The sequence below is a fragment of the Pongo abelii genome, chromosome 16, assembly GCF_028885655.2.
Source record: "Pongo abelii isolate AG06213 chromosome 16, NHGRI_mPonAbe1-v2.0_pri, whole genome shotgun sequence".
Taxonomy (NCBI): Eukaryota; Metazoa; Chordata; class Mammalia; order Primates; family Hominidae; genus Pongo; species Pongo abelii.
In genome coordinates, this window is record NC_072001.2 from 78,347,117 (window position 1) to 78,362,504 (window position 15,388).

The window sequence follows — 15,388 nt, forward strand, 5'->3', positions numbered from 1 at the left end:
CCTACCCAGCCTGCCCAACTGGTGGGTGGCAAAGACCTGTCCGCCCACTAGGACGGGGCAAGAGGCAGAGCTACCAGTTAGGAGCTCACGTGGTCACTGTCCATGGGAATGGTGGTTCAGGTCAACAAAATCAGATTGTCCAGGGACAATTGTCAATTCCCACTGTAAGGCCACAGCCCTGGGATGGGAATCCTGGTTGGACTACAGCTCACAGTCAAGGTTGGAGTATTTGTGCAGCCCAGATTCAGGCTGAGTCCCTAGCAGCTGAGAGCCTACCTAGGATACAGGACGTGTAGTTGGGCATCTCTGGGTTTAGACATCAAACAAGGAAGGGCAGGATCAAATGAGGAAAAGTGACCAGGATGGCAAGGGACCCACACCTTCCCCTCAGAGCTGCTGCAGGGGCAGCTCTCCTAGCCCCAGTACATCCTGGGCGCCGGTTCACAGCTGGTAGCCACCTGTAACCTGGACTAGCTGGACAAGTTGGGCCAAATAGATTGTTCCTTTGGAGTTTGATTATTATGAAATATTCCACTTTTTCTTTCATAATACTTTTTGACTTAAAGTTTGTATAATATTTCCATATTAGCTTTCTTGGGATTAGTGTTGACATGAAATATTGCTTTCTAACCTTTTACTTTCACCTTTTTATGTCCTTATATTTATATTTATTATATTTATTTATTTTTGAGACAGTGTCTCACTAGGTCTCCCAGGCTGGAGTGCAGTGACTCAATCTTGGCTCACTGCAACCCCGCCTCCCCATGTCCAAGCAATTCTCATGCCTCAGCCTCCTGAGTAGCTGGGACTACAGGTGTATGCCACCATGCCCGATTAATTTTTTTTTTTTTTTTTTTTTAAGACGGAGTCTCGCTCTGTCACCCAGGCCGGAGTGCAGTGGCGCCATCTCGGCTCACTGCAAGCTCCGCCTCCTGGGTTCACACCATTCTTCTGCCTCAGCCTCCTGAGTAGCTGGGACTACAGGCACCCGCCACCACGCCTGGCTAATTTTTTGTATTTTTAGTGGAGACAGGGTTTCACCATGTTGGCCAGGCTGTTCTCAAATGCCTGACCTCAAGTGATCTCAGCCTTGGCCTCCCAAAGGGCTGAGATTACAGGCGTGAGCCATTGTGCCCAGCCTATGTCTATATGTGTACATGTATATTTTGTTTGTTTGGTTGGTTTTTTTTTGTTTGTTTGTATAATATTTCCATATTCGCTTTCTTGGGATTAGTGTTGACATGAAATATTGCTTTCTAACCTTTTACTTTCACCTTTTTATGTCCTTATATTTATATTTATTATATTTATTTATTTATTTATTTTTGGGACAGTGTTCATGCCATTCTCCTGCCTCAGCCTCCCGAGCAGCTGGGACTACAGGCGCCCACCACCATGCCCAGCTAATTTTTTTTGTATTTTTTTAGTAGAGATGCGGTTTCACCGTGTTAGCCAGGATGATCTCAATCTCCTGACCTCGTGATCTGCCCTCCTCGGCCTCCCAAAGTGCTGGGATTAGAGATGTGAGCCACGGCGCCCAGACTTAATCAATATTTTAAAAAATAATTTCATTTTGTTCTACTGTTAGCTTTGTTTTGTTTTGTTTTGTTTTTTGATGGAGTCTTGCTCTGTCGCCAGGCTGGAGTGCAGTGGTGCGATCTTGGCTCACTGCAAGCTCCGCCTCCCGGGTTCAACAGGTTCAAGCCATTCTCCTGCCTCAGCCTCTGGAGTAGCTGGGATTACAGGAGTGCACCACCACACCCAGCTAATTTTTTTTTTTTTTTTTTTTTTTTTTTTTTGTGACGGAGTCTCGCTCTGTAGCCCAGGCTGGAGTGCAGTGGTACAGTCTTGCTCACTGCTACCTCTGCCTCCCAGGTCCCAGTTCAAGCAATTTTTCTGCCTCAGCCTCCCGAGTAGCTGAGATTACAGGCATGCGCCACCATGCCCAGCTAATTTTTGTATATTTAGTAGAGACGGGGTTTCACCATTTTGGCCAGGCTGGTCTTGAACTCCTGACATCGTGATCCACCCGCCTTGGCCTCCCAAAGTGCTGGGATTACAGGCGTGAGCCACCGCACCTGGCCTAATTTTTGTATTTTTAGTAGAGACAGGGTTTCACTATGTTGGGCAGGATGGTCTCAATCTCCTGACCTCTTGATCTGCCTGCCTCAGCCTCTCAAAGTGCTGGGATTACAGGCACAAGCCACCGTGCCCGGCCTACTGTTAGCTTTTTAATTGCATTTTCTTTTACTGCTATTTTAGTGGTCATCTCAGAGATTGTAAAATGCATCCTTGATTTATTTCAATCTACATTAAGTTAGAACATTTACAATTTATACTTAAATAATGCAATAACCTTATAACAGTTAACTCCCATTTAGTCCCCTCCCCTCTTTGGTTTTATTGTCGTCATATATTTACTTTTTTGATTTTTTTTGAGACAGGGTCTTGCTGTGTTGCCTAAGCTGGAGGGCAATGGCATGATCTCAGCTCACTTGGAACCTCAACCTCCTGGGCTCAAACGATCCTCCCGCCTTAGCCTCTCCAGTAGCTGAGACCACAGGCATGCATCACTATGCCTGGCTAATTTGTTTTTTTAATTTTTTATAGAGATAGGGTCTTGTTATGTTGTCCAGGCTGGTCTGAAAATCCTGGCGTCAAGTAATCCTTCCACGTGGGCATCCCAAAGTGCTGAGATTACAGGTGTGAGCCACCACACTGGGTCTCATATACTTACTTTTATGTGAAAAATCTTATGAGATGTTGTTTTAAATAGCCAATATTTGATTCTTGTTGGACACATTTTTATTCTTGTGCTCTTCATTCCTTCTTGCAATACCATCAGGGATCATTTTCCATCAGCCTGAAAAAATCCCTCAGCCTGGGCAACATAGGGAGACCCCATCTCTACAAATACTTAAAAAAATTAGTTGGATATGGTGGTGCACGGCTGTGGTCTCAGCTACTCAGGAGATTGAGGCAGGAGGATGGCCTGAGCCCAAGAGGCCAGGGATGCAGTGAGCTGTGACAGCACTACTGCACTCTAGACTGGGTGACAGAGCGAGACCGAGACCTGGTCTCAAAAAATAAAAAACAAAAACAAAAATAAACCTTCTCTAGTTTTTCTTTTCTTTTCTTTTTTTTTTTTTTTTGAGACTGGGTCTTGTTCTGTCACCCAGGTTGGAGTGTGGTGGCACAATCACAGCTCACTGTAGCCTCAACCTGCAGAGTAGCTGGGACTACAAGTGTGCACCACCACTCCTGGCCAATTTTTTATTTTTTGTAGAGATGTGGTCTTACCATGTTGCTCATATGGTCTTGAATTTCTGGCGTCAAGCAATCCTCCCAAAGTGCTGAGACTGGACGCATGAGCCGCCGCGCCAACCTCCTCAAGAATTTCTTATAGTGCAGATGTGCACTAGTAACAAAGCAAATTCTTTCTGCTTTTGTCTGTCTGACAACATGTTTCTTTTACTTTATTTTTTGAAGTGGGCATATAATTGTAGCTTGGCAGGTTTTTTTTTTTTTGAGCATTTTATTTTATTTTTTTGAAAGAGAGTCTGGCTCTGTTGCCCAGGTTGGAGTGCAGTGGCACAATCTCGGCTCACGGCAGCCTCGCCTCCTGGATTCAAGCGATTCTTATGCCTCGGCCTCCTGAGTAGCTGAGATTACAGGCATGCACCAGTATGCCCAGCTAATTTTTGTAGTTTTAGTAGAGATGGGGTTTTGCCATGTTGGCCAGGCTGGTCTTGAACTCCTAACCTCAAGTGATCTGCCTGCCTCGGCCTCCCAAAGTGTTGGGATCACAGGCGTGAGCCACTGTCCCCAACCCTTTTTAGCATTTTAAAGATGTCATTTCATTATTGTCTGGCTTCCATAGTTTGCCATCAATTGTATTGTTGGTATCTCTGTGTCTCTCTCTCTTTTAAAATATGGTTTCTTTTAAGACTTTCTACTTTGTCTTTGATTTTCAGCAATTTAACTGTGATGAGGCTAAGTTTAGTTTACTTTATGCTTACTCTGCTTGGAGCTCATTGATATTCTTGAATCTATGGCTTGATGCCTTTCATCATATTTGTGGGATTCTCAGCCATTATTTCTTTTTCTTTCTTTTTTTTTTTGATTGAGACAGAGTCTCACTCTGTTACCCAGGCTGAAGTGCAGTGGCACAATCTTGGCTCACTGCAACCTCTGCCTCCTGGATTCAAGTGATTCTCATGCCTCAGCCTCCCAAGTAGCTGGGATTACAGGCACAAGCCACCATGCCTGGCTAATTTTTGTATTTTTAGTAGAGACAGAGTTTCACCATTTTGGCCAGGGTGGTCTCGAACTCCTGACCTCAGGTGATCCGCCCTCCTTGGCCTCCCAAAGTGTTGGAATTACAGGGATGAGCCACCACGCCCAGCCTTCTTTTTCTTTTCTTTTCTTTTTTTCTTTTTTTCTTTTTTTTTTTTTTTGAGACAAGGTCTCATTCTGTTGCCCAGGCTGCTGGAGTGCAGTGGTGCAGTCATGGCTCACTGCAGCCTCACCCTCCCTGGCTGATGTGATCCTCATCCTCCCACTCAAGTAGCTGGAACTACAGTTGTACGCCACCACGCATGGCTAATTTTTGTATTTTTTGTAGAGACAGGGTTTTGCCATGTTGGCTAGGTTGGTCTTGAACTCCTGGGCTCAAGTGATCCTCCCACCTCAGCCTCCCAAAGTACTTGGAATACAGTCGTGAGCTACCATGCCCAGCCCATTATTTCTTCAAATACTGCTTCTCTCCTATTCCCTCTCTTCTCTCCTTAAGGAATTCCAAACACATATGTTAGACCTTTTGAGCACATCCCATGCATCTCTTATACTCAGTTCTGTTTTTCCTTCTATTATTCTTTTTGCTTTGTGCTTCAATTTGAATAATTTCTATTGACTGGTCTTTAAGTTCACTAGTCTTGCCTTCTGCTGTATATAGTCTCCTGCTAAACCTATCCAGTGAGTTATTAATTTCAAATATATTTTGCAGTCCAAAATGTCAGTTTTTTGGCTGGGTGCAGTGACTCATGCCTGTAATCCCAGCATTTTGGGAGGCTGAGGCAGGTGGATCACTTAAGCTCAGGAGTTTGAGACCAGCCTGGGCAACATGGCAAAACCCTATCTCTACAAAAAAAATGCAAAAAATATCTGGGTGTTCCCCTTCCCCTTCCCCTTCCCCTTCCTTTCCTTTTCTTTGACGGAGTCTCGCTCTGTCGCCCAGGCTGGAATGCAGTGGCACAATCTCGGCTCACTGCAACCTCCTCCTTCTGGTTTCAAGTGATTCTCCTGCCTCAGCCTCCTGAGTAGCTGGGATTACAGGCACCTGCCACCACGCCCGGCTAATTTTTGCTTTTTTTTTTTTTTGAGACAGAGTCTCACTCTGTCGCCCAGGCTGGAGTGCAGTGGCACGATCTTGGCTCACTGCAAGCTCGCCTCCTGGGTTCAAGCGATTCTTCTGCCTCAGACTCCTGAGTAGCTGAGAGTACAGGCGCACGCCACCACACCCAGATAATTTTTGTATTTTTAGTAGAGACGGGGTTTCACCATGTTTGGCAGGCTGGTCTCAAACTCCTGACCTTGTGTTCCGCCCACCTCGGCCTCCCAAAGTGCTGGGATTACAGGCATGAGCCACCACACCCGGCCAGATACTTATTTTCTTGGCCCATTGAGACTGTGACTTCCTGCTTGGTCCACTTCCTTGCACCTGAGTTTGGGAAATGGCTTCATGGAGAAAGCAATTTAAATGTGAGGCTTGTCCAGGTGAGGTGGCTCATGCCTGTAATTCCAGCACTTTGGGAGGCCGAGGCAGGTGGATCACCTGAGGTCAGGAGTTTGAGACCAGCCTGGCCAACATGGCAAAACCCCGTCTCTACTAAAAATACAAAAATTAGCCCAGCACGGTGGCTCACGCCTGTAATTCCAGCACTTTGGGAGGCCGAAGCGGGCAGATCACGAGGTCAGGAGATCGAGATCATCCTGGCTAACACGGTGAAACCCCATCTCTACTAAAAATACAAAAAAAAAATTAGCCGGGCATGGTGGCGGGTGCCTGTAGTCCCAGCTTCTCGGGAGGCTGAGGCAGGAGAATGGTGTGAACCTGGGAGGCAGAGCTTGCAGTGAGCCGAGATAGCGCCACTGCACTCCAGCCTGGGCAACACAGCGAGACTCCATCTCAAAAAAAAAAAAAACAAAAATTAGCTGGGTGTGGTGGCACACGCCTGTAGTCCCAGCTACTTGGGAGGCTGAGTCAGGAGAATCCCTTATATCCAGGAGGCAGAGGTTGCAGTGAGCCAAGATCATGCTACTGCACTCCAGCCTGGGGGACAGAGTGAGACCGTGTCTCAAAAAAAAAAAAAGTGAGGCTCACCTCATGTGCACTCCCTCTCCAACGATCATAACCCTGCATTGGCTGCTGTCCAGGGCCTACAAACTGTTGTTGGATATTCTATTTTGCCCAGTATTTATGGTTGTTTACCATGGTAGGGTAAATCTGAGATCAATGAGTCTGCCTTGGCTGGAATCAGGTTTCTCCCTCAGGGGTTTGAGTGGTTGAGGCTAAGTTGAAAGGGTGTGTTTCAGAGCGGCCACAAAGCTGTCTGGACTCTGAGGTCATGCCCAGGAAGCTGAGAGATGAGGAAATGGAAAAAATGAGTTTGCGGAAGCTGGGAGGACAAGAAAAAGCTGAACAAATGCAGGGTGGTTGTGGGGTGTTTGTGAGGGAAGGGAGCGGATGCTGAGAGGGCTCAGGAAGTGCCATAGGACCATTCACCACGTCCTGTTGTCCTGAATCCCTAGTGTCCACACCCAGTACCACTCTCCAGCCCCAGGGTCCAAGCCTGGACAAGGTCCAGGTCCTACTCTTGGAGTCCTGCGAGGGCCTGTCTCCCTTACTGATAATAATCCTCCAGACTCAAGGGAATCCAAGGGACCTGCTGATCTGGCAACCAAAAGGACTCAACTTCCCACCACCCCAACAGGTAAAGAAACCAAGGCACAGAGAGGTTAGGTTCCCTTCTGAGGGCCACACAGGAATAAGTTGTACAGCCAGGATAAATACCCACATACTGTAAACTCCTGAGCCTGAGCTCTTAACAAATAGGTTCTCCTACCTCCCATGAACAAGCACAATCCAGTCACTTCTTATGAAAAAAACCTTCTGGACTCAAGCCCCCAAGGTGGCCCATGAGCTCAAGTAGCCTCTGCCACCTGCACCCTTGAAAGACATGAGCTTCCTTGGGCCTATACATGGAAGACAAGGCTCTGAACAGGTAGCAGAAGGTCTGGTTATGAACCTTGCTCTGTTAATGATTTGCTCGGGAACCTTAGGCAAGTCACCGTCCTTCTCTGAGCCTCGGTTTTCCCCAATACTTGTGAGGCTATTGTAAATTGATGATAAACCCATGTGGGAGGCTGGGCATGGTGGCTCATGCCTGTAATCCCAATACTTTGGGAGGCCGAGGTGGGTGGATCACTTGAGGTCAGGAGTTGGAGACCAGCCTGGCCAACATGGTGAAACCCTGTCTCTACTAAAAATACAAAAATTAGCCGAGCATGATGGCACACACGTGTGGTCCCAGTTACTCGGGAGGCTGAGGCTTGAGAATTGCTTGAACCCGGGAGACAGAGGTTGCAGTGAGCTGAGATTACGCCACAGCATTCCAGCCTGGGCAACAGAGCGAGACTGTCTCAAAAAAAACAAAATACAAAAACCCATGTGGGAAACAGCCCTTGGGGCTCCCAGTGCCCAGCAGTGCTGGGCCTGTCACTGACCTTGCTCTAGGGTGATTCACAGGGACGTCGTGGGTGGCCAGAGGGCTCGTGGGTGGCCAGAGGGTCCCTTGCCTGCAACAGCGAGAGCAGAACGGCTGGTGTGCCAAGCTCGGGGATCCAGTGGGCAATAGGAGAATTCTGTCAGTGCTGGAGAAGGGAGTAAGGAAGCAAGAACAGCCTTCAGGCATGGGTCTCCCAGCCAGAGGGGCTGTAGGGGAGACCCCAGAAGGAGGATGGGGCAGCTGTCTTAGAATACCGGTCACCCAAAGGAGCCCGTATTCCATGTTTACCAGGAGTACCAGGGTCCTCAATATCGTCTTCACTTGCGTTTATTTGCATTTTTTGCTTATAATTTGTCATTTGGTGGGGTCTTATTTAATGTCACAGTCTCTACTTTTTCCTCCCTATTTGGACACAGAGAGAGGTGGACCTTTAGCTAAGTCCTCCTTGGGGAATTTCATTTTAACTCTCAATATACCTTCAGACTCCATTAGACCCAATTTTAATTTTAATTTTTAACCAACCTTTCTTCTTTCCTTTCTTTCCTTCTTTCTTTTCTTTTCTTTTTTTTTTTTTTTTTTTTTTTTGGCAGGGTCTCACTCTGTCTCCCAGGCTGGAGTGCAGTGGCACAATCTCAGCTCACTGCAACCTCTGCCTCACAGGTTCAAGCCATCCTCCTGCCTCAGCCTCCCGAGTAGCTGGGACAACAGGTGCATGCCACAACGCCTGGCTAATTTTTGTATTTTTTGGTATTCTTATTTTTAGTAGAGAGGGGATTTTGCCATGTTGCTCAGGCTGGTCTTGAACTCTTGAGCTCAGTGATCTGCCTGCCTCGACCTCCCAAAGTGCTGGGATTACAGGCATGAGCCATCACACCTGGTTGAAGTTTCTTTTTTGAGCAGTTCAAACGATTTATGAGGATTATTTTATTACTTTTTTTTTTTCACGGAGGTCTCCCAAAACCAAAGAGAACTTTTATTTATTTATTTATTCATTTATTTTTTGAGATGGGGTTTTGCTCTTGTTGCCCAGGCTGGAGTGCAATGGCACAATCTCAGCTCACTGCAACCTTCACCTCCCAGGTTCAAGCGACGCTCCTATCTCAGCCTCCCAAGTAACTGGGTTTACAGGTGCCTGACACCATGCCCAGCTAATTCTTTTGTTGTTGTTGTTGTTTGTAGAGACAGTGTTTCACCATGTTGGCAGACTGGTCTCAAACTCCTGACCTCAGGTAATCCTCCTGCCTTGGCCTCCCAAAGTGCTGGGATTACAGGCGTGAGTGACTGTACCCGGCCACTATTTTTTTTTTTTTTTAATAAAAAAGAATGAAGGGCTGGGTGTAGTGGCTCATGCCTGTAATTTCTGCATTTCCAGAGGCCAAGGAGGGCAGATTGCTTAAACTCAGGAGTTCGAGACCAGCCTGGGCAACAGGGTGAAACCCTGCCTCTATGAAAAAATACAAAAATTATTTGGGCTTGGTGGCGCACCCCTGTACTCCCAGCTACTCGGGAGGCTGAGATGGGAGGATTATTAAGCCCAGGATGCAGAAGTTGCAGTGAGCCACTGCACTCCAGCCTGGATGACAGAGGAGACCCTGCCTCAAAAAAAAAAAAAAAAAGCTTATTTTATCTTGTAATTATCTTATGGATCTACTGGATCATTTGTAAATCTAAAATATGAGATCTTCATGATCTTATTCTTCCTATATCATAAAACATTTTGCTATTGTATTCTCTCAGAAACTATTTCATCATTACTCATCAATTATTCCCAACCATGCTTTGAAAAAAAGACTAAAATAGTAAGAAAACAGAAGAATGATGGAATTGCCTGAATGACTCAATAGTGACATGAGTCATTGCTATTTCACCAATTTTCAGTTTTCTTATTGCCTTGTCCAAAGCATTAGACCGTCTTTCAAGAAAGTGTAAAAAGTCCAGAGATACCATCTTTGTATTTTTTTTTTAGCTTTCATTGCACACAGTTAAGAATTCAGAATTGTTCATTTTCCTATAGAGGAAAGAGAAGGAAACTGACAGAGGAAGACATTTCACAGCTATTAGAGCAATCAGTAGATGAATGCAACGTGACAAACAGCAGCACTCTAGACTGTAACGATGAGGTAAAAGCATCGTATGAGCAAAATCTTCAGATGATGACATCATGGATGAATTTTCTCAAACCCAAGAATTGTCCCTATTTTCCCAGGGGTAGGGGAGAGCTAGAGAGGGATGGCTCTTTGCCCAAGGTCACTCAGCTCTTGCTCTGTCCTGTTGCTCAGAGATCTGTGACTGAGCCAGCCCCTCCTGTAGCATACAGTAGATGCTGCTCCTGCAGGATGGGACAGGGAGGGACCTTGAGGTGAAGAGGCTGTCCGGATACCTGCTCCTGACTGCTAGCTCTTGGCCCACCTCACCTGCCACCTGTCCTTTGTCTTCCCCTCCCCTGGGCCTCACTGACTGCCCCAGCAAGAGGCAGCTGTGGTTTCCCCTGAAGCAGCAACCACAAACTGCCAAGCCCACCCCACCCCTCCGTGTCCTAGCCCCAACCTCGGGGCCTCAGCTGAAGGAGAGATGGGGAGGCCTCATAGGCCCATGGCACTTGGTGTTTACAACGAGCTTGGCCCTCACAGCATGAGTGTGGAAAGTATTATCCCTATTCAATAGATAAGGAGAGTGAGGCCAACATGTGTGAGGGGCTTATTTCATTTATGCATTCATTTATTCAACAAGCGTCTTTCAAAAGCCCACTAAAACCCAGGACAGTACACCCAGAGACATGATGTCCAGATGTACCTCAGGAAGGACTGGCCCTGGCGGCGGGAGGGTCGTGAGTGCTCAGCTCTCCAGGGATTGCCCCCAGCTGCAGAGATTTGCCTCCTCTGCCTCGGCCTCCCATGCCTTTCTCTGGGCAGCCTCATATCCAACGACTAATCCAGCTGGGTACTAATTCAGGCCTGGCTATTTAAGCCCTGTGCGGGGCGGTGACAGGTCATTCGGAGCTCCCAGCGAGGCAGCTGAGGCTGGGGTTGGGCCTGTCTTGCAGCTCGACTTCTTCTCCCTCTGCCCGGTTTGTCCTCCTTACCCTCCCTTCTCCAGGCGCTGTCTGCAAGAGCTCTCCCTAACAGACATCCTTCACAGTAACTCCGAGTCCAAACCCACTTCCTGAGGAACCCACCCCGCAACCCTCGGCTTTCAAAGAGTGGCCAGCTTCATGGCACAGAGGCACGTAAACCACCCGGGTGGGGAGAGAATAGGCCCAGGGAGACACAGCCACTGGGGCCCAGAAAGCCGGCTTTGGTTTTGTGGGGTGTGTGGGCCGCAGAGTTCAGGATTGGGGCATGGCAGCAAGGCAGGGGCCCAAGCGCCTGAAAACCACAGCCCACCCCCTTGGCTTGGAGAAGGGCGAGGTCCCCACCTGTCTACCATGATCTTCTCAGACCCAGTCTGCTCCAATAAGCAGCCTCCGCTCGGCTGGACCCTCTCCCAATTTCCCTCCCCAAATACATACTCTGACTGTGGGTCTAGATGCCTCCTACGTCCTGAGTGCCTTGTGGCCAGCCAGCGGCAGCGGCAGAGCTGCCCAGAGGAACTGTGCTAGATCTGGGGGGCATAGAAGGGAGAACAGGCCCTTCTGGGACCCCAAGATCCCATGCGGGGAGCACATCTGGGTTCCAAACCCACAAAAGGAAACGTGGCCAAGAAAGCAACCAATCTCCACCCCCGGCAGGGTTGGGTTGCACAGCCATACTGTAACTGTGCTGGCTACAGTCCCTTTGCGATGGGGAACTCACAGCCCCGTGCCCCTCCAACCAGAGGTCTCTGGGCTGGGCAACTTAGATAATTAGGAAGGTCTTCCTTCCCTTAAGGTCCTCCTCTGGCCTCTGGAGCTATGGGATCTGCTGTTCTTTGGTACCAGGAATCCACACGTGAGGCTCCATTCTTCTCCTAAATCACTGTAGGATCTTGGGCCTCAATTCTCCAGCTGTCTAGCAAGGGAGAGCAGAGGAGAGCCAGTCCTTCCACTTCCCATGTGCCCTGACATTTTATGACTCAGTGATACACTGACACCTGTCTCCTTCTGCCTCCTTGCTTTCTCTCCTCCAAGATGCCCAGCTCCAGCACCTTGCCTGCCCCTCCCTTGACCTTCCACCTCTCCTGGGCTGACGAGCTGAGAGTGGTCAGAAGTCGGCCCGACTTCCCACCTGACACAGAGGACTGCTTGAAGGAGATGCTGGTCACTAAGAGCAGGGCAGCAGCTGTAACAAGCCAGCATTCTGGAAGCTCCTGGAAATCATATTGGAGAATGCTGGCCTGGCAAGGGGTGAGGGTAAGGGTCTAGGGTGGGGAACAATGAGTTCTATATAGCAGGGGAGCCAGGACAAGTGCTGTCCATGCTGGAATGCTTCGTTCTGAGCGAGAATGACATCAGAGACAACCCCTGCTCCATGCTTATTACCATGGGCTGCCCAAACCCCCACCCACACAAGGAGGGCAGCGGGAGGGGACAGAAATGAATGGGCACAAGCTGTGGCATAAATTCTGGTGGAGGATGGAGGGAAACGACGCCAGAGCATCTAGCTAGGCCACAACTGCACCAGTTCTGTCCCTGAGACAGGATTTCTGCAATACTGGAGAGGGATGGTACCCAGCCTTCCATGTCTTCTGTGCCAGGCCTGACTTGTGTTTAATTGTATACATTATTAAGGGAACTGGTGGCAAGGGGCTGGGGCTCATTCTGTGACCAGCATCAGGGCTCAGTCTATGACCAGGTTCAGAGCTTTATCTAGGACCAGGACCAAGACTCATTCTGTGGCAGGATCAGGGCTTAGCGAGTGATCAGGATGAGAACTCAGTCTGTGACGAGATCATGGGCTCAGCCTATAGCTCATATTAAGGATCCCCTCCGGGTGGGGCTCAGAGCCAGGGACGTTGTGGAAAGTGTCTGAAGGCAAGGTGGGATCAGCTGGGAGAGAGGGAGGTGGAAGCATGAAGGCCAAGAGGTTCCTGGGCCTAAGGCCAGCTGTGTGAAAACAGAAAAGGGAGTCAGGACTCCAGCTCTGCCACTCACTGGCTGTGTGATTGTGGAGAGTTACTTCCCTTTTTGAGGTCTATGTTGTCTTGTGCGTAAAATGGGAATATTAGGCCGGGCACGGTGACTCACACCTGTAATCCCAGCACTTTGGGAGGCCGAGGCAGGCAGATCATGAGGTCAAGAGATTGAGACCGTCCTGGCCAACATGGTGAAACCCCATCTCTACTAAAAATATAAAAATTAAAGTCCGGGCGAGGTGGCTCACGCCTGTAATCCCAGCACTTTGGGAGGCCGAGGCGGGAGGATCATGAGGTCAGGAGATCAAGACCATCCTGGTTAACATGGTGAAACCCCATCTCTATTAAAAATACAAAAAATTAGCCTGGCATGGTGGTGGGCGCCTGTCGTCCCAGCTACTCGGGAGGCTGAGGCAGGAGAGTGGCATGAACCCGGGAGGTGGAGCTTGCAGTGAGCCGAGATTGCACCACTGTACTCCAGCCTGGGCAACAGAGCGAGACTCTGTCTCAAAAAAAAAAAAAAAAAAAAAAAAAAAAATGAGCTGGGCGTGGTGGCACGCACCTGTAGTCCCAGATACTTGGGAGGCTGAGGCAGGAGAATCACTTGAACCCGGGAAGCGGAGGTTGCAGTGAGCCGAGATCACGCCCTGCACTCCAGCCTGGCAACAGATCAAGACTCTGTCTCAAAAAAAAAAGGGAATATCAGTTAGGTGCAGTGGCTTACAACGTTAATCCAGCACTTTGGGAGGCCAAGGCAGGAGGACAGATTGAGCCCAGGAGATTTGAGACCAGCCTGGGCAACACAGTAAGACCTTGTCTCTATAAAAAGTTTAAAAGTTAGCTGGGCATGGTGGGGCCCGCCTGTAGTCCCAGCTACTTGGGCAGCTGAAGCAAGAGGATCGCTTGCGCCCAGTAATTCAAGGTTGTAATGAGCTACAATTGGGCCACTGATCTGCATCCTGGGTGACAGAGTGCGACCTTGTCTCTGAAAAAAAAAATAATAAAATTTTTAAAAGTGGGAATTTTTACTTCTGTCCTGCCTTTGAGATAGAGTCTTGCTCTGAGTCACCAACATGCAAGTTAATATTTCACAAAGCACCAAGAACCCTTATCAATACCTGCCTCCCAAGATTATTTATAGGAGTGAGAATGCACTTCATGAGACAGTGGAAAAAACGGGGAGGGGTTGTTTGCTCAGTTTCCAAAGGAGAATTGCTTCAGACAGGAAAATCTCAAAAGGAAACAGCCTTATTGTTGTCATGGCTTCTCCTCACAGGTCTTCTGGTCAGTTTTTATTCCCCAAAATAATGTGTACAGAGTATTTACAGTCAGAGAATGCTAAAGGATTACAACAAAAATAGCATGCTCTTTACCCCACGTCAGCCTGCTCGCCAAAAGCAGCCATTTCAACTTATTCAGTTGTTTCTTCTGGTTTTTACTCCCTAAATAAAGCATTGATTTCAATTCTGATTATCTCCCGAGAGGTCCAATTAGATGCTGTCTCTAGGGCTCCCTATTGTGACAGAGGAGGTTCACTCACACTCTTTCTCCTCTCCTTTCAATATCATACCACCACAACTCTTGGTTACATTCACAATCACTAAAAAGTGTTTATGGCTGAAACAACTAATATACTATCTTTTTCAATCTCCTTTCCCCCACAGGGTTAATCATTGTCTCATTTTTTTCACTTGCTTATTTTCTTTGACCCATGATTAGATCTTCTGCAAAAGCCTAGTAAGATGATTCTCAATACTGATTTTCACTATCAGTTCCAGTTCCTTAATTTTTTTTTCCCTTGAGACACCCTTTCTGGAGCCCTCAGTTCTCCTGCCTCCATCTGAGCCAGAAGCTTTCCAGATCAGCAGCATAATCGTCATCCAGAGGCTTCCCTTTGCCAACATTCTGCAACAACATTTCTTCTCTTTCCTCTATGGATCTCTGATTTTTCTGGGTTCCATTTCTTCTTTCTTGGTTTATGCCCTTCTAGGGTGGAGCACATCCTCCAGTTCCTTCCTGAGGAAGTTTTCATGGAAGACAATTTTTTTTGGTCTGAAAATGTCTATTTTCTACCCTCACACTGGGTTGATACTTTGGCTGGGTATATAATGATTTTCCCTCAGCAACTTTAAGGCATTATTTCATAAACTTCTAGTTTCTAATATTGCTGTTGAGAGGTCTAATGCTGATCTAGCTCAGATTCTCTCTCTCTCTTTTTTTCTTTCTTTTTTTTTTTTTTTTTTTTTTGAGATAAGAGTCTTGCTCTCTTGCCCAGGCTGGAGTGCAGTGGCACGATCTCAGCTTACCGCCACCTCCCAGGTTCAAGGGACTTTTGTGCTTCAGCCTCCCAGGGAGCTGGGACTAGCACCACCACACCCAGGTAATTTTTGTAATATTTTTCCCCTGAGATGGAGTCTTGCTCTGTCACCCAGGCTGGAGTGCAGTGGTGTGATCTTGGCTCACTGCAAGCTCCACCTCCCAGGTTCAAGCAATTCTCCTGCCTCAGCCTCTCGAGTAGCTGGGATTACAGGTGTGAGACACTGTGCTACCCA

At 47.9% G+C, this 15,388-nt stretch overlaps 1 protein-coding gene across 2 annotated transcripts in view; it reads left to right on the forward strand.

Annotated features, from left to right (window-relative positions):
* Positions 1–15,372, forward strand: part of PPCDC (phosphopantothenoylcysteine decarboxylase) — a 104,954-nt gene extending 89,582 nt beyond the window's left edge. The window contains exon 7 of one of the 2 annotated variants that reach the window (XR_008514220.2): positions 10,884–13,250. Coding sequence is in view for 1 of the 2 variants with exons in the window: in XM_063716223.1 (XP_063572293.1) it covers positions 10,884–10,953 (70 nt within the window). In the remaining variant the exon portion in view is untranslated. Of the gene's footprint in view, positions 1–10,883 lie in introns of both variants that reach the window. The other variant, XM_063716223.1, reaches the window with a different exon arrangement.
* Positions 15,373–15,388: the final 16 nt, after the last annotated feature.